The sequence below is a fragment of the Schistocerca cancellata genome, chromosome 2 (assembly GCF_023864275.1).
Source record: "Schistocerca cancellata isolate TAMUIC-IGC-003103 chromosome 2, iqSchCanc2.1, whole genome shotgun sequence".
Classification (NCBI taxonomy): Eukaryota; Metazoa; Arthropoda; class Insecta; order Orthoptera; family Acrididae; genus Schistocerca; species Schistocerca cancellata.
The window spans coordinates 658,681,824-658,701,374 of NC_064627.1; the positions used below are offsets into that span (position 1 = coordinate 658,681,824).

Here is a 19,551-nt window from a genome sequence, read left to right on the forward strand (position 1 = left end):
CCCTATAGAATAAAATGCTTCTGTTAACTAAGACTTAAATTAGCAGATTTTATGAATGCTGGGCAAATATCGGGTACTAAAAGATTAACAACTTTGCCACATTATGATTTCAAGGCACATGAATCACAGTTCAGTAAAAATCATTGTAAAATAACTTACAGAAGAAACACTTAGCAAGGCAAGAGGGCCTGCTCATACATAGATTCTATATATGGATGATACCAAAACTTCAACTTAAATGTCCAAACTTAAACAGCTCTTAGCCAGAATAAAAAACTGAAATATCTGGGCTGCATAATGTATACATCTCAAAATGTGAACTTGGACAGAATGACCATGAGACTCTTAAGCAAGATTAGTAGTGTACATGTAGTATCAAAGCAAACAAATGTTTTTGTATCAGGCTGCAACAGTCACCATTACAGGCAGTCTGATTCAAGTGCACGTGCTCTGACCTGACACACACACACACACACACACACACACACACACACACACACACACACACATATCCATCCGCACATACACGGACACAAGCAGACATTTGTAAAGGCAAAGAGTTTGGGCAGAGATGTCAGTAGCGGCGGAAGTACAGAGGCAAAGATGATGTTGAAAGACAGGTGAGGTATGAGCGGCGGCAAATTGAAATTAGAAATTAGCGGAGATTGAGGCCTGGCGGATAGCGAGAAGAGAGGATATGCTGAAGGGCAAGTTCCCATCTCCAGAGTTCTGACAGGTTGGTGTTAGTGGGAAGTATCCAGATAACCCGGACGGTGTAACACTGTACCAAGATGTGCTGGCCGTGCTCCAAGGCATGTTTAGCCACAGGGTGATCCTCATTACCAACAAACACTGTCTGCCTGTGTCCATTCATGCGAATGGACAGTTTGTTGCTGGTCATTCCCACATAGAAGGCTTCACAGTGTAGGCAGGTCAGTTGGTAAATCACGTGGGTGCTTTCACACGTGGCTCTGCCTTTGATCGTGTACACCTTCCGGGTTACAGGACTGGAGTAGGTGGTGGTGGGAGGGTGCATGGGACAGGTTTTACATCGGGGGCGGTTACAAGGGTAGGAGCCAGAGGGTAGGGAAAGTGGTTTGGGGATTTCATAGGGATGAACTAAGAGGTTACGAAGGTTAGGTGGACGGCGGAAATACACTCTTGGTGGAGATCATGAAGATGTCATCAATAAATCTGTACCAAACTCTGGGTTGGCAGGCCTAGGTAACCAAGAAGGCTTCCTCTAAGCGACCCACGAATAGGTTGGCGTACGAAGGGGCCATCCTGGTACCCATGGCTGTTCCCTTTAATTGTTGGTATGTCTGGCCTTCGAAAGTGAAGAAGTTGTGTGTCAGGATGAAGCTGGCTAAGGTAATGAGGAAAGAGGTTTTAGGTAGGGTGGCAGACGATCGGCGTGAAAGGAAGTGCTCCATCGCAGCGAGGCCCTGGACATGCGGAATATTGTGTATAAGGACGTGGCATCAATGGTTACAAGGATATATATGGGCGCCACACGCCCCGTGCGCCCTTCCCCCGCCCCCCTCCCCCCAAAGAAGAAAAAAATCTTTTGTGGGTCCACCCACATTGCCACCTGCGCCATCCCCCGCCAGTCAGCCCGCACGCTCTATCTTTTGTCAGTTGACTCGACTGAATCAAGTTATTGAGTAGTTGTACTTTCCTATGTAACACGTGCATATGTGTCATTGTATTTTGTGTGTTTCTGTCTGGCACACAGATAGCTAACACATACCTACGAGAAAAGTTGCGACCATTCTAGTGATCTCGAGGCAGTATTCTGTCTGGCATTTTTCGAGAAAACTCGCGAATATTCTGCTGTTTTCTTGTACCATCAAATGGGGTGATTTCAGACACCGGGGCGAATTCAGACAGTATGCCTTATTTGCTCTTTGTCACTGCATAGAAACAGAGAGTTACTTATTTTAATGTGTGTGTGCCAGTTATTTTTAGTGCAAGATTGCATTTATCGCTTTCCATAACTTTTATTTTGCGTCAGTTGTTTCCCTAGGTGAATAATTGATTAACAGTCTCGGTGCTAAAAATCCATGCATTATCGTAAAGTGGAAACTTTCTATTGTTGCGCCAAGTGGGAATTTGTTATAACCGTAATTGTTGATGCACTCAGTAGCTAACAGCATTGAGACAGTTTCTGTACAAGATTGTTGAGTTTCTCGTGCTAAGTTATAAAATAACAACGGTTTCTGTAAAACTGTGTACTGTGTGGGGTGATTTCGGACAATGCCAAGAACGTATAAGAGAAAGAGATGTGCTACATTATGGTGTAATTATGACCCAGAACTTTTAGATAAAGCGGTTCGTGATATTCAGAAGGGTAAGTTATTGTATGGAAAAGCGTGTGGTTTGTGTGGTATACCTAAATCAACCCTACAAAATAAAGTGCAGGAAGCACATCCGAACAAAATTGGAGGGCAGCCAGTGCTGAATAAAGAAGAAGAAATGTTGAAGCAAGGTATCTTGAGGGCTGCACATTGGGGATTTCGCTTCACTAAATCGGATATTAAATATTTGGTTAAAGGCTACCTTGATAAATTTGGCTGAAAAGAGAAGAAATTTCATAATTTGCCAGGTGAAGAATGGGTGAATTTATTCCTCAAACGACAGTTAGAAGATCTTTCCGTTCGCTTAAGCGAAAACATTAAACGAGCTCGTGCAGAAGTGAACAAAGAGACTGTTAATGTTTTTCTCCAATATCAAGGCAAAGCTGGAAAATCTCCCACCATGTGTTAAATGTCACCAAAATCAAATAAAAAGCATGTAAAATTTTTTAAAAAAAGGCAGTAACTGTCAGAGTTCGCCCTCTATATACTGTAAATCTCGGACAGAGATTTAAAAAACATGTGTCCAAAATCACCCCAATCCATGGGGTGACTTCGGTCAGTTTATTTAACTGCCTCAGATAAATATACCTACACATACACTTTCTGGTTCTGGGATATTTTATTCGTTACACATATACCCTACCACTTCCATAACAATCAATTTAATCTAACAATATATACGAAAGTTACAATCAAAATAACGACAAAACTGTCCTAAATCACCCCGTTTGATGGTACAGAGAACCTTCGATATGTAGCGTTATAAATATGGACTATTATCGGAATAGGAAGCTAGTTAACATTCAGAAGCAGAAATATTATGAATGAATAAGTAAAAAGTCCTAGGTGTAGCAAGTGCAAGTGTGGAGAGTAGTCAAGAGTGAGAGTGATCAGTTGATTGTGAAGTATTAGTGACAATAATTCATAGTAATTTCTCAGTAAAAACGTTGTTAAAAGACTCATTATGGTAGTTAGGTACGGGAAACTATTGATGCGTAGTAGTGACTTTCCAGAAGATTCCTAAAAACACATTGTTACTATTATAGGCCCTCTGTCAAATGCACTAGAAAGGAACCGAATTGACTAAAAGTTCCACACATATTGTCATTATTGGAAACTCTCCTTTATATTATATTTTGAAAGGTACATATTGGCTTATTGCTTTCACATTAGGTATTTGTTCACACTCCATAAAAGTCTAGAAGTGAACATTCAGGCTCCGAATGTTCTCAAAACAACTGAGCAATGTATATAAGGGAAGGGGAGTCACTGCCAGGTAGTCAGTTGGAAAGCTACAATCATTGCAATAACTTGGAAGTGATAAAAAGTGAACAACTGCTATTATTGTCTATTACCACGGACATCTGTCAGTGTTGTGCTTAGTGATATTTGAAGTACGTGGAGTGTGATCGTGTGTGTTTTAGTGCTAAATGTACTAGTGTTGAGTTTTTCATTGCGAATAAAGTGGTATCTAATTTACCTACATCGTAACACTATAATAAAATGGCTCATTATGTAATAAGAAAAAGAAAAGTAGAAACATCTGAAGATTCCGGTCACCATCCAGCTGCAAAACACCACTAGATGGACAGGCAGAGCCCAGTACTTAGTCAAAACTTCCACAACGAAGTTCATTGATTGAGTCCTTTAGTCCCACGTATATTGGCAATTATTTGAATATAATAGTGTCAGGAAATATTAGTGATCATATAAAACACAAGCTTCTCACAGCTTCCAGGAACCTGAAAAAGGTTACAGCTTCCCTACTTCAGAGCACAAGAGGGGACGTGTTGAACGCTGACAAGTGCACAATAATCTCTTTGAACAGTATCCATGGTTGGTGTTCTCACAAGTTAAAAAGGGACTTCTTTGCATTAGCTGTTCAGTTTTTGTGAATAATAAAATGGTTGGAGGAAAGAAATCCATTATCGCCAAGAAGCTTGTGGCTGAACCACCAACTAAGTTTTCCAAACTTACTGGTAAAGATGGTGACCTTGAGACTCACTCTCAGCTCCAGTAGGATGTTCAAGTGTCAACAGATGCAAAATTATTTTTGGAGACATGAGACAACCGCGAATTGGAGGTCATAAATCAATTGTCAAGACAGAATGGAAAGTATTAGGGAAAACAGAGACCATCTTGTATCTATAATAAAAACAATCACGTTTCATGGAAAGCAAAATATTCCTCTGTGGCGGCATAGAGATGATGGGAGTCCATTAGAAAACGAAAATGATTGTGAAAGTATAGTGAGTAACGAGGGCAACTTTAGAGCTCTTCTAAGATTTAGAATTGATGCTAGACACTTGCAACTAAAACATCACCTTGAGACCACTAAAGCAAACACCACTTCCATAAGTAAAACAATATGTAATGAACTTATTTCATACTGTGAAACAGTGATGTTATCGAGAATTCTGGAAGAAATCAAAGATTCTTGTTATAACAACATGATCTTCGATGAGACCAGAGACAAAGCACACATCACCCAACTGAGTTCAGCTGCAAGATATGTTGATGATGGCAGCAAATTACACAAAGATTTTTGGGTTTCGTTGACATCCATAAATACAATGATAGTAGTGGAAACATTGACAATGAACCTCAAGAGGAGTCAAGATGAAGAGTGTAGCATTACTGGTGAAGTATTAGATACTATGATTCTAAGGAAAGTGGAAAGCCTTTCTCTGTCACTGGAGAATTGTGTGGGTATAGGCTGTGATGATTACTCAGTTAATATGTCAGAATTGAAAGGTTCTGTGGCTAAAATAAAAAAGAAAGCTATCAATGCACAAGTAGCACTGTATCAAAGTCATCAGCTCAACGTCACTGTCTCTTGCAGTTGCAAAGTTACGAGGCTGAGAAAGTCACTTGGTACTATTGAAGTAGTAGTATAGTTCTTTACTGTGTCTAGCAAGCAGTAAGCAACATTGAAGAGTCACCTAAAACACTCGCTGCAGTCACATTGTCAAACAAGATGGGTTGAGGGACATGATACTGCTGTTCAATTCACAGCTGATATCGGAACAGTTTGCAAAGTTCTTAAAAAATATGGTGTTGGAGGGATAGAACAACAGCTGCCAAAGCCAATATTCTCCTCAGAGCTCTCACTAATTAAGAATTTGTCCTTGCTCTGTTTACATTGAGTGACATTATGAGCCTAACACATCCAGCCAGCAAAATCTTAAAAGATCCTAGCTTGGACATCACGATGGCAAAAACAAAATTAGATTTGACGCTCAAGGTGTGCGACGGCATGAGAGCTAATGTTGATAGCCACTTTGCTCATATTGTTGAAGAGGCCGAAGACAGTTATGGAAAAGTTAGACATGGAGGTGAGTGTTCCCTGTCTTACAGGCAGACAGACACAGGGTAAACTGCGATCATAATGATGATGCTATGACATATTGGAAAAGAACTGTTTTTATTTCAACACTGGACCATGTTATGACTGACATGAGAGAATGTTTTGCTGAAGAAAATATTTATCATTTAAAATTCAACATACTTTTGCCCTCACAACTACTGAAACATGATGGTAGTGATCTGGCACATAAATTGAATCATTGCTTAACTGAACTATCGTTCTTTGAAGAAGAATCACTCTTTGTGATTGAAAAGATACTAATGGGAGAGATTCTTCAATACAAGCAAACGAGCATAAACAACCTTAATGATCGTGATTCTGCTATGCAAGCATTGTCTGTTTGTCTTAGATCTGACTATGCTACTTTCCACATGCTCTAAAAAATATTTGCTTGTGTATCTGCATCTATTGCTACAGTAGAAAGAAGTTTCCAACGTTGCAGCATACAAAGATACGGCTGAGGTGGCAATGGAGGAGGATCAAATTCATAGCTTAGCTCTGTTGAACATTCACCCTGACATTGATTGTCCTATTGACGATGTAATTAACAAATTTGCCAGGAAGAATAGGCACATAGAATGCATCATTTAAGGAAGAGAACCACAATTGTAACTTTTTTTATATCATAAGGATGGTATTGTCTTGTATATGTGTGTAATCAGTTTAAATAAAACTTTCTTACACTTTGCATGTGACTTGATTATTTTTTATTACGGTAAAAGTAAAGGTAGCTCAAGGTATCTTAAGCGTCCCCTCCTTGAGGTTTTTCTGTATCCACCACTGTCCTGTGAACATCTACTTCAGATGCTGCCACTGAACTTCCATCCATGGAAATGTTGTGCCAACCATACGGCATCACCCCCACATGTGAACAGCTCCTCTGTTGTCCCACAAGACTCACTGGATCTTGTATTTGGTGGAGGTAACAGGACGTTGAGCCCAATTTGGGTTCCAGGTAAATATAAAAACACATACAGCGATACTATCCCTACAACTTAGCTTCAAAGAAAGACAAGCCTACATTTATAGCTAGAGGCACTTGTTTGTGGTGAAAATTTTTGCTCGATTTCATCATTTTTTAAAAAGCTGTTTTTAGTATATTTTCGGTATTTTTATATCATTTCGTCAATAATTTTGCTTAATTTTCTTTCCACTTTTCAGCAATAAAAGCTGAAGAAAAAGTTATTGATAGCATATTTGCAATGAAACAATTTTTTTTTTTATTTTCCAAAATGAAATTTTCACTCTGCAGCAGTGTGTGCACTGATAAACTTCGTGGCAGATTAAAACTTGTGCTGGAACGAGACCTGAACTCGAGATCTTTGCTTTTTGTCGGCAAGTGCTCTACTGACTGAGCTACCCAAGCACGACTTGTGACCCGTCCTCGTGGCTTTACTTCTGTCAATACCTTATCTCCTACATTCCAAATTTCACAGAAGCTCTCCTGTGGAGCTTGCAGGACTAGCACTCCTGGAAGAAAGGATATTGTGTAGACATGGCTTAGTCATGACCTGGGGTTGTTTCTGGAATGAAATTTTCACTCTGCAGTGGAATATGTGCTGATATGAAAGTTCCTGGCAGATCCAGACTGTGTGCCAGACAAAGACTTGAACTCGGTACCTTTGCCTTCCATGTGAAAGACGTCTACCGACTGAGGTACCCAATCACAACTTGCTACCCATTCTCACAGCTTTACTTCTGCCAGTACCTCATCTCCTATGTTCCAAACTTGCACTTTCCTGGAAAAGACAAAGGTCCCAAGTTCGAGTCTCAGTCCAGTACACAGTTTGAATCTGCCAGGAAGAATCTCCTTTTATTTTTGCGTGAAAAACATGAAAATTATACATCTTATGAAAACACATACATCAAAGCATGAATGTCTGAAAATAATTTATCCTGCCACTTTAATAAGTAGGGGCCATTATGTGTATTCTACAAATCTTTCTGAGAAAGACAGGGATATCATGACTTCAGTGTTACTGGGAGTCAGAGCTGTTCTGCCAATAATAATTTTGGTTTGTTGAAAATGACCTCTCACTATGTCCGCCCATGGTAGCTGAGTGGTCAGCACAACGGAATGTCATACCTAATGGCCCAGGTTCGATTCCCGGCTGGGCCCAGAGATCTTCTCCGCTCAGGGACTGGATGTTGTGTTGTGCTTATCATCATTTCATCCCCATCGACACGCAAGTCACCGAAGTTGTGTCAACTTGAAAGACTTGCACCAGGTGAACAGTCTACATGATGGGAGGCCCTAGCCACACGGCATTTACATTTTACCTCTCACTATCAGCATTACTGGCTGGCATCCACAAAGCCCTCGCTGCAGCTTCCACAAAATGCTCATACTCTGATTTCAGGGAAAGAAGAATAACAATTGTATCAACATCTTTACCTTATCTACAAGAGCTAACTACTAAACCCTTTAACACTGTATGGTTAAAGATATTCTGATGTTAAAAGTTCTTATAGAATGAGAATTTTCATCATTAGCTGAGGGATCTCAACACTTTAAACCACAGTCATTATGTTTCCTGGATCAAACGACTTACCAGTAGAAGAAATGACAATCTTACCTGTGATGCACTCCATTAAGTGGTTGTTTAATCGGGCTTGCTCTACTTGCAGATTGGAACAGGGATGTTAAATTTACTTGCATTTGCTTCTACTGTTTAAGAAGTTTATCCAAGATCATCTCTGAGTGGGAGAGGGGGGAGGTGGGGGCATCAGCTAGTAATTTAAAGCTTTTTGAACATGAATTAAAGGTACCTTGGAGCTCTCTGTCAGCAGCAAATTGCAACATTTTGAGCAATGTTCAACAAGAAAAATAGCTAGTCTTTTTTTTTTTTCATTGGACGTCAAGGATTTAAAATTGTGCACAGCAACAATCTTTTCTTCAACAGTTTCAACGAATTCTACTATATCATTGAGATATACTCCAAGGTACTCAACACATTTAAGCCATAAGTTCCACCTGGTGATGAAAGGAACAAGAAAAAGTTTAGCTCTTGTGTGTTTACTTTCATATTTCTGATTTAAGAGTCGAATTTTTTGTAGCTTCCTTTAATCCTTCCACCTCATCATTGATTCGAGGCACAGAATCTTCCTGCAGTCTTCCAGATACGGGCAAGTCTGCAGCACCTTAAAAATTCCAACAGACCTGAAATTACAGTACTGTTTTAACACCATTTGAGGAATTAAATTGAATGAGGGATCCAGCATGCATTATGTAACCCTAAGTTTTATTGAAAGAGAAAAAGAGCATAAACACTGAGTTACTAATTTTCCATGGGGTACTGAAATCAATATGAAAATGCTCCTGTAGATGTACTTTTGCCATTTGTGCTGCATGTATTGCACCTGCCGTTGAATCTGTTTTTTTAATGGTTTCAGCTCATGAGTCTTCATATTTTGCCATGTCTAACAGCAGAATAATAATTAATGTACTGAGAATGGAAAGCATATTGAATTTGATTCCAATTCCCATGTAAATGTTGCAAAAAATATAGTTATTTGTTAGGTTGCAGGACTTCTGATCTCCAACACAGCGAACACACGGTGATTGAGTGTTGTTGTAAGAACTTGCACAACTGTAAATAGAAGGTTGACAGCTTTGATATGTCATCCAAAACTTCACACAGTAAACATTATAAAATTCTGACGCATGACAGTTTGGTTAGGTTGAGTAGGTAACTCTATTTCTACATTCTAAAAGTTTTTCCGCACACAGTTGCCAGCACAGAAGGTCCGAATTTCGCTGATTCACCATGTCTCAAATTTTATTCTTGCTGTGATAGTAAGGATTGTTTTTGGGGTGGGGTAGTTGGTTCTAGGCATCCACGAAGAAATTATCTTTCCTCCCAGCTATGTTTTGTTTTTGTTACGGTTTATTTTTCTTTTTCTAATAACACCAGGATAATTGCTATTTTGAAGCTTCACAATCAAACCAGCACTCGTATTTCTTCCTCCAAAAGTGTGCAATATAATTATGAGTTCAGGGGCATTAAAGGGAAGCAGTGGTTGGGAAGTGTGTGAGACAGGGTTGTAGCCTATCGCTCGTATTATTCAACCTGTACATTAAGCAAGCACTAAAGGAGGCAAAAAAATAATATGAAGGAGGAATTAAAGTTCAGGGAGAAGAAATAAAAACTGAGGTTTGCCGAAGTCATTGTAATTCTGTCAGAAACAACAAAAGACTTGGAAGAGCAGTTGAATGGAATGGAAAATGTCTTGAAAGAAAAATATAAGATAAACATAAACAAAAGCAAAACAAGGGTTATAGAATGTAGTCTAATTAAATCAGGGGATGCTAAAGGAATTAGATTAGGAAATGAGATAACTTAAAGTAGTAGAAGAGTTTTCCTATTTTGACAGCAAAATAACTGACAATGGCCGAAGTAGAGAGGATATAAATAGTAGACTGGCAATGTCTTGAAAAGCATTTCTGAAGAAGATAAACTTGTTAACATTGAATATAGAGTTAAGTGTTAGGATGCCTTTTCTGAAGGTATCTGTATGGAGTGTTGCCACGCAGGGAAGTGAAACATGGATGACAAACACTTTAGACAAAAAGAGAATAGAAGCTTTTGAAATGTGGTGCTGCAGAAGAATACTGTAGATGGGTAGACCACATAACTAATGAGGTACTGAATAGAATTGGGGAGACAAGAAATTTGTGGCACAACTTGACCTAAAGAAGGGCTCAGTTGATAGGACACATTTTGAGAAATCAAGGGATCACCAATTTAGTATTTGAGGGAAGTTGGGGGGGGGGGGGGGGAGATTAAAAATGGCAGGAGGAGACCAACAGATGAATACAGTGAGGATGTAGGTTACAGTAGTTATCCGGAGATGATGAGGCTTGCACAGGACAGGATAGAGTAGCTTGGAGACATGTATCAAAACAGTCTTCGGACTGAAGATCACAAGAACAACATATTAATGGGTATAATATGAAGCTCTATCAAAATCCCTTCTGTTAAAAGAAGTTAATAAATAATATTCAATTAATTTCCACCAACTGTTCTACATTTTATTGCATTTACTAAATGGTTTTTAAGTAAATTAAAATCATCTTGTGAGTTTCAGCATTGCCCATTTGTGTCTGCCACCTTTTTTCCCACTGCAAATGGTTATTGAGAAATATAACAAAGTTTCTCATTCAATCTGATGTTAATTGGAAGTGTACTTCTGTAATGTAACACTCTTTCCTGCTGTAATGTAACACTCTTTCCTGTTTAGTATAGCTGTGGGCTCAATTTACCACTACATAAGGACGATATCAATATTTTTCTGCAGCAGAATCAGTAATAATAAATGAAATATGTTAAAAGAAAAATCTTTTAAGTAATAGGTGGCAAGTTTTATTAAATGATACGGTGATATGGTATAAACAAATACTAACAAAGAGATAGAGGGGCTGGCCAGTACTTACCTCAGCTCAGTACAGCCGATAGATACACGTAAAACAGAACTGAAAATTACATTCCTAGCTTTCGGAACAGATGTTCCTTCATCAGGGAGGAGAGAGGGGAAAGAAAGGGAAGAAGGGAAAGGAGATTCAGTTACTCACAACCCAGGCTATGAAGCAACAGGGAAAGGAAAATAGGGATGGTAGCAAGGATGGAGGCATGGTTGTCAGAGGGAAGCCAAAGATATTCTACTGTAAGTACTGTGCCAGCTGGCACAGAAGCTGGCACAGTACTTACAGTAGAATATCTTTGGCTTCCCTCTGACAACCATGCCTCCATCCTTGCTACCATCCCTATTTTCCTTTCCCTGTTGCTTCATAGCCTGGGTTGTGAGTAACTGAATCTCCTTTCCCTTCTTCCCTTTCTTTCCCCTCTCTCCTCCCTGATGAAGGAACATCTGTTCCGATAGCTAGGAATGTAATTTTCAGTTCTGTTTTACGTGTATCTATCGGCTGTACTGAGCTGAGGTAAGTACTGGCCAGCCCCTCTATCTCTTTGTTAGTATTTGTTTAACATCTCTATATGAGATTTTCCATTAATCATTTTGATATGGTATAAATTCATGTATTACTAGAGTTTTTCTTGTTGCAGGTGATTCCATTTGCAGTAAGAGAGAAATCAGCGGTGCCCCCAACCACAGTTTCTGTCTCTCTCTCTGTTCCACCCCCACCTTCCCCCACACTCCCCCTTTCACCTGCTTTACCAATTCGTAGACCACGTAGTAGGGGGAGTGGTAATATAGTGAGTCGACACCTGCCTAAGGCTCCTGGGGTTGGATTCCATGCAGCACCTCCTACCTTGCAAAACTGGTACTCTCTTATGCCACCCACAGTACCCATTCCTCCACCTCACCATCCTCACCAGCACCCACATACTCGCAACAAGAACCTGACAAATAGAGCACACCATGGACGATGGAGTGGTACTACGCACTCTCACTCGCTTTACAACTGGCAGTCACATAAACCAGCACTCAAGGTCTAGAGGCCATCCTACAAGCTCAACAAGCATCCAGACTTTATTTTTATCAAATTACATTATGATTCAAAGAATATATTGATATGTAAGTTTGAATGTTTTATTCTGTGTGTCAGACTGTGGTGTATATTTTATGTGCAAAGTATAAAATTCTTACTTCAATGTACGCAGTACATTTAAAACACTAATACTTACATGGGTTTTAAGTAAGCTTTTCATTTCTTAATTTCTGTTGTAAAAAGTCACATTAAAATTGTTATATAAATAAATATTTTATCAAGAATTTTTCAGAGCATAATTTGAATAAAATTTGAAAAATTCCACCTAGAATATTTGGTGCTGACTAACACCATTGCACAAATTTTGTCACAATTTTTTCCATGTAATTCTGCTGTTAGAAGCACAATTCATTTAAATGGCAACCTGTTTACACTGTTTCATAAATTTATTTGTAACCTCATTGTGTCATACTGCATTAGATCTTCAGACGCCATTCTGATATCAGACATGCATGACTGTTCATTGTATACTGTTAAATGTTTAGGTAATATGACATTCCTACTCTTAGTGTTGTCTATCTGCTAATATTTCTCTTACCTGAACAATTCCTGTTCAATTACTCAGTTAGTGTACCACGTGGAAATAAAACAATATCAATGTGTTACCAGTCAAAGAAGAAATGTGTTTTTTGCAGTATACAGTATTGTAAACTTGTCTCGTTCAGTGGACTGGATGTATTTTTAAAAAGTGTATGTGAACTGTGTGTACAGGAAGCCTCCATTGCATGCATTTTTTGTGTTATCTGAAAGTGTTGCCTAAAGTTACTTCGTAAATTTATACCATTTGAAACAGGCCTGCAGGTACACGGTTAAAAACGAATTTGTATCAATGCAAAGTTATTTTCATGAGTTGTTGATTAATTGGAAATGTTATGGTTATTATTCTTTTAAGGCTTAGTACTTTAAATTTTTGCTGCTGTGGATAATTGTTTGGCCACATTTGTGATAATTGGTGCCGCCCTAAATAAGTGCCAAATTGGCATGACTTTGCATTGAATGGTTGTGTGTGACACTGCTGTCTGTGGTTTCAAAAACTTTAGTGTTTGTCCTGAGACAGTCTGTTCATATGATAACTGAAAGGCATCCAGCTTTATTACATTTCAGTATTGTGATAGCATTGCTTTCTTGTGCACCTTTACAGTATTTATGGTGATCGGCTATAGTAGGAAAATTAAATTCTCAAATATTTTCATAGAAAATATATTGAGAATTATGTCTTTCAGTATTTGAGTGAATCATCTCAGTTCTCAGTAACTGGACTGTCATTTATTTCTTATCATTATAAATGAATACTGATTTTTGTACTTGCATGGTTTAATAGGTAGTTTCCTTTTGTGGTCTGAGCAAACACTGAATGATCTGACCTGAAACACTGCCATCCACAGTGAACTCAGAATAGTTTTCATTTAAACAAATATGAAATAAATATTTTGGGCAACTTGAAATTTTAATCAAAGAAATGAATAGACATATTTGCAACAAAATTGTTGGCAAATGTTCGTTTGTGTATTGCAAATGACATTTTGCCATTACTCTTAGACAGAACAAGATTTCCCAGTAGCAGTTGTGATTAGCTTTGTATTCTTATTCTTGATTTCTGTGTATGCAGTTCCCTAAATAATATATTATTGATGTCATTTGGTGTGGGTGTAAATCTCGTGCTTAGCATTTTGGTGCTTTATTTCACAATGCAGAATTATTGTGCATAATGGATGTTTGACAATAACATATTCTTCTACAATGAGCAAATAAAATACTTCCATTTTCGCATCTTTTAAGTAGTGATGTTTTCCCATTAAAGTTTAATCATTATACCAAATGACTGGCTGTAATACCAATGCCTCATCTCCCATTGCAATTTCAGTACTACAAAAGATAAAGTTTTGATATATCTTCCGTCTTACAGTTTTTCACACATGCTACTACTGCGTAGCGGACATGACAGAAATTTCTGTTAATACTTGGTTTACTTGGCCTCATGTAACATTCACTTAGTGTTTCTTGACAATGTATATAGTATGAACATGATTATGATATTGATCAGACTCTGTACCTGAGCTGTAAAAATTAAAAAGCTAAAATTATCAATTTTAATTCCCTAATGGGTGTAGTGTATAAGAATAGTAAAACTGTGTGGTATTTTTTATGTTGAATAAGTCGAAAATACTTCACATCATATAGGTGTGCATGTTCATCATCAACCCTCAGGTACGGAACATTGCACTGAATGACTTACATGATGTGAAGTATTTGATACAGAGTAAAATACTAATTAAAAGATCTCTCTTTCTCTCTGAGTATGTGATAATATTTAGTTCTGTTTAAAAGCAGTGCGTAAATCATTGGTAAAAAATGGAAGTGTATTTTGCAAATTCCACATTCCATTGTTAAATATTTCTCTTGTTAAGTACAGAAATATGTGTGAGAAGAAACAGTAATTACTTAGTAATAATTTACTATATGGAATGTGAGTGGCATTAATGTTAATTGTCTAATACTGCATGTTGTTGTAAATTTACCCTTTTTATCTACTGTGCATCATTTTTAGATGCATTTTAAGCATGTTTCAGCACCCAATACTTTCATTACTAAAGCTGTGGTTCTATGCTATAATCTGTACTGGATCTGAAAGCAGATTTGTAAATCATTGTAATTTTTAAAAGTTGCAATATAAACTTTCTGTTCAGTGTAAGAGTAAATTAGAAATTTGCTGTTCTTGTATTTTGTCAGCACAGTGTGTAGTTAAAGTGGCTTCACGTTTCACATATTTCCATGTTGCACATTTCATTATATTTGAAAACTCACTTGTCTTCATTAAATTTCTTGCACTGTGGAATTTTTTTCTTCAATGATAATTTTTTTTGCTGCATACTTTCATCTGTTTACATAGAATCAAAAGAAGAAAGTTCATTATCTGTCTTATGTTCCTATATTTCATTTTAAAATTGTATATCAGAATAATTAGATACATTAGTGCAGACCTTGATGTTTCATAATTGTTTTGTACTTTTCAGAAGTTCGTACAATGTATGAGATTGTATATTAAGAGTTACAGCAACATAGATAGTTTTGCATCAGAACAGTTTGTTTTTTTTAATACTCCCATATTAATTTAAATGATCCCATCATTTTGTCTCAGTTGCATGTTCAATATTATGCTCTGTGAATAATACATACACTGTTAAGATTTGGATATGTGAAATCCCTGACTGTCACTGACATTGCAAAAGGACCCCACCATAACAGTGGCCATTAAAACAGGTTTTAATGCGTATTCCTGGGTTGGATAAAAACACACAACAGAAATTCAAAATTTTACATGTGCAGTTTATTACCAAGAGATTGAATACAAAATGTGATTGAAATACAACACGAGATTTAAAAAAAGGATATCACACTAGTCACATTAGGGTGCTGTAGAACTGGTACCAGACTTCAGCAAGTTGTAACACCACCCGCAAACAGGGGCTATTGTATTTGTATGTGCCTGTGGCTAGACTGTGGATAAACTTGCTTGATTTACTGGTGTATCTGAGTGGATTTTCAATGTATCTAGAGTTACTCACATTTGGCGAAAGATTAGTGACCGTAAAGAGATCCTAGCAGACAGGGATCGGAGACAAGTCTCACATTTTGCAGTGACAATTTCAAATAAAACAGGAACTGCTGCTGTCAGTGAATGTTGGTCCATCTCAGCCAATCTCTGAGTGAACATTGTGAAGAGAACTGCTTGACTGGGCATTTAGTCACGTATCTCGCAAAAGGCCATTGCTCTCATTTGTGATAAAGCACATCTCCAATGGATCAAACAACACAGTATCTGAGTGGAGGTATATTGTGCGATCCAGCAAGTCACAGTATTGGCCCTTTTCAAATGATGCAAGGTTTATTGTACACTGATTGCCCATTGAGTCATTTTAAACTGCAGTGTGTAGTTCATGCCAGATTTGGGACTGTGGTGCATAAGGAATGATGCTGAGAGACCATATTAGATGTATAAAACTTTATTACAGAAAGGTCAGGGGAGAAAGATCTGTAAGTGAATGTGCACTATTATGGCCTGAATTTTAGATTTTTTAAAATTAGTTTTATACCTTTATTTTCTTGGAATAGCACCTTTTTTTGGGTTTAAATAAAATATTTTATCCTTTTTGGAGTCTTTCTGAAAAATATAATAAATACTTCTATTAACATAGAAAATGTTATAATTTTGACATAATTATTCAAGTTCTCTGTGGAAAATAAACAATTAACGATTCCTTATATCGGCACTTTAAAAAATCCATAAACAGCTGAGATATTTACTTATGCTACAATTATTTTTGCTTTTATTTTTTTACTGAAAAATTCCTTTCGGGTGTCACTTACATATAAACACACACTTGATATGAGTACCGACGTATGACCACAATCTGTGGCCTAATTCTACAACCAACAAGAAATTTTATATTATGTTTTCATACTGCAGTACACAGTTATCTCCATTTCAAAGTTTTGTACAGTGAAACTTTTTCTATTGTGTCTCAGTACATTATTGTAGCTGAGAAAGATCTCTACAGTACAAGAGTGCAATGGTGCCTATTTCATCGACACAATTGTTCATGGCCCGCGGTACAATCCACCTTTGAACCTCTCTCCCTGAATAATGGTGGCCACTGTCTTCATATTGTCCGGGATTCCTGAGGACAATATTCCTTAAATTAGTGATGCATGCTGTTCCCACTGAAACATGTATTTCCTCCAACTACATCTGCATCTCGGAGATCACTTCTACAGCATCTTTCAGTGGTAGAGATTTATACTCTTAGGCATTCAACTGCATCAGGTAGTTGATGGAAATGAGCTAGCGTTTGGCATAACACTAACCTGCGAAGAGCGTGTATGGGTTCAGGTGGAAGGGGAATGTTTGAAGCTGTGACTGAATGCTGGTAGGAACTTTGAGAAATACTTTCGTAACAGAGGAAATTAACGAACCTATTTCTGAATTCCTGTGCTAGACAGGGTAGGCCATGGGCAAGGTGAGTGGAAGTACTGTACTGGGATAAGAATTCTTTCAGTGTTACCCCCCACTTTTAACGTACAGGCAGTACAGTCTGTTAAAAACAGCAAAAATTTCTCATCCCTATATTCTCCTCGAGGATCCTGGATAGTCTGGGCTACAGTGGTGATTTGTCTTCTGCAGTTCTGTACACTGGAGAGTGAGAGGTTTTCCTGGTGCTGTGGAATGTTATTTTCCCACCATGACAGCTAAAAAAGTGTGACAACTGTCAGTGGTCTTGTCAACTGAAAGCCAAATATAGTGGGCACCAATGTCTTTTTTTATCTTCAGCAATAGCTCTTTTTTTTAATAGGCCTGTCTCAAATAATTTTTGTGAAATGTCAGCGCTTGTGGTATATTGCGGCTGCTGATACTGTCCAGGAAGCTCTTAAAAGTAGGGTTCTTTAGCTTGTTTCATGGCACATAGCCGACACTAAAGCTTCATGTCCACTGCACTACTTGTCACTGTGGAAGTTAATGGTTGGATCTGTTGTTTGTTCTTAATTCTAGTGACACTCATGATCCGAGCTGTGTAACTATTGTGTTGAAGGAAATGTGACTTTATAGTGGCTTATCTGAAATTAAAACACACACACACCAGTGAAATGGCAGGGGAGGGGGGAAAAGTTAAAAAAAAAAAAAAAAAAAAGGAGCATGTAAAATAAGCTTATCAGAAACAAATTTTTAATTTAATTTTGATTTGATGATGAGAGGGTAGAAGACTGGTAGATAAAATTAATGTTAAAAATAACCTGTGTTTGTTGACAGGCTTGGCAAAAAATTACATGGCTGCCAGTTGTGAAATTTAAGTCTTCTCCAATCCACTGCCAGTGGCTAGCACACTGGACTCGCATTTGGGAGGACGACGGTTCAAACCTGCGTCTGGTCATCATAATTTAGTTTTTCTGTTATTTCCCAAAATTGCTTAAGGCAAATGCCAGGATGGTTCCTTCGAAATGGCATGGCCAATTTCCTTCTCTATCCTTTCCCAATTCGAGCTTGTGCTCTGTCTCTAATCACCTTGTTGTTGATGGGACATTAAACACTGATCTCCCCCCCCCCCCCCCCTCCTCCTCCTCCTCTCAATTCACTGCCAGAAAAGACCAATTTTGATGATTATGACAAAATTAATTTTTAAATAATGGGAATTCCTGTATGGAGCAATGTGTAAAATAAGGGAAAAAGCAATCACTCACATATAGCGGATCGATGCATGGGGCATCGAAACATGTAACGGAAAATGGCATTCACATTAGCTTTCAAGCACTATCTATTTTTCTAGCAAATGTACACACATTTACAATCACACAGACACCCAAATGTATAATCCTGTGGCCACGGAAAGGGTTGCCATGTCTGTGCTCCATGCATCAATCCGCTATAGGCGAGTGGTTGCCTTAAATGATGTAACGCAATGTGAATCAACACACCACCCAACTTTCCTTTGTGATTACAAAATAAATAGCCTCAAGTGTCACCAATTGGTAATTTTAATGTACCTGTATTGTCCGTGACATTTAAGTAAAACGACTGGCTAGGTTTGTTCCACGGCAGCAGTGATGTAGCCTCAAAGCAGCAGTGCATGAAACACAGTGTTGATTTCGGTCAAGGCTATATTTCTTATACTTTCCAAACTACAAAAATAAGTAGACTCATGTGTCACAGGTGCAGCAGCACACTGATACATTATTGATTTATAACGACAAGCAACATTGTGCCCTACACATTCTTGATTTGAGAGCATTGTATAAATTTATTTATTGCGTCTTTTTCTTAAAAAGTACAAATTCACATTATTGCTTTTCCTTAACATTTCAGAAAATCCAAAAATTGTCTTCAGCCCCTACTTTTTGTGTGAAAGTCCTATTTAGCCCCTTTTAGGCCTTTAAGTATGATTGAGCCCTTTTTGAATTTTATAAGGTTAAAACCCTCAAATGTGGGTCCTCTAGCCAGTGACATAATTCTCAACTTACAGTAATAAATACATCTACATGACAACTCTGCAATTTATATGAGTGCTTGGCAGAGGGTTAATCAAACCACTTTCAGACTAATTCCCTACTATTCCACAGAAAAGATTTGCTGCAACAAAAAACCACCTCATTTTAACAATTGCCACCTAAACTCTTGTATCATATCTCTGTCATACTCTTCCCTATATCATAATGATGCAAAACGAGTTAACCTTCTTTGACATTTTTTTATGTCCTGTATTAATCCCATTTCATAAGGATCCCATACAACACAGCAGCACTCCAGATGAGAGTGGACAAGTGTAGTG

At 37.9% G+C, this 19,551-nt stretch overlaps 1 protein-coding gene across 4 annotated transcripts in view; it reads left to right on the forward strand.

Annotated features, from left to right (window-relative positions):
* The window catches only part of LOC126162342 (protein BTG1-like), a 68,783-nt gene extending 53,471 nt beyond the window's left edge, over nucleotides 1–15,312 (forward strand). For 3 of the 4 annotated variants that reach the window (XM_049918784.1, XM_049918785.1, XM_049918783.1), the window contains exon 4: nucleotides 11,787–15,312. In XM_049918784.1, coding sequence (XP_049774741.1) covers nucleotides 11,787–12,179 — 393 coding nt within the window. In that variant the 3' untranslated portion in view covers nucleotides 12,180–15,312. Of the gene's footprint in view, nucleotides 1–6,528; nucleotides 6,680–11,786 lie in introns of all 4 variants that reach the window. The other variant, XM_049918786.1, reaches the window with a different exon arrangement.
* Nucleotides 15,313–19,551: the final 4,239 nt, after the last annotated feature.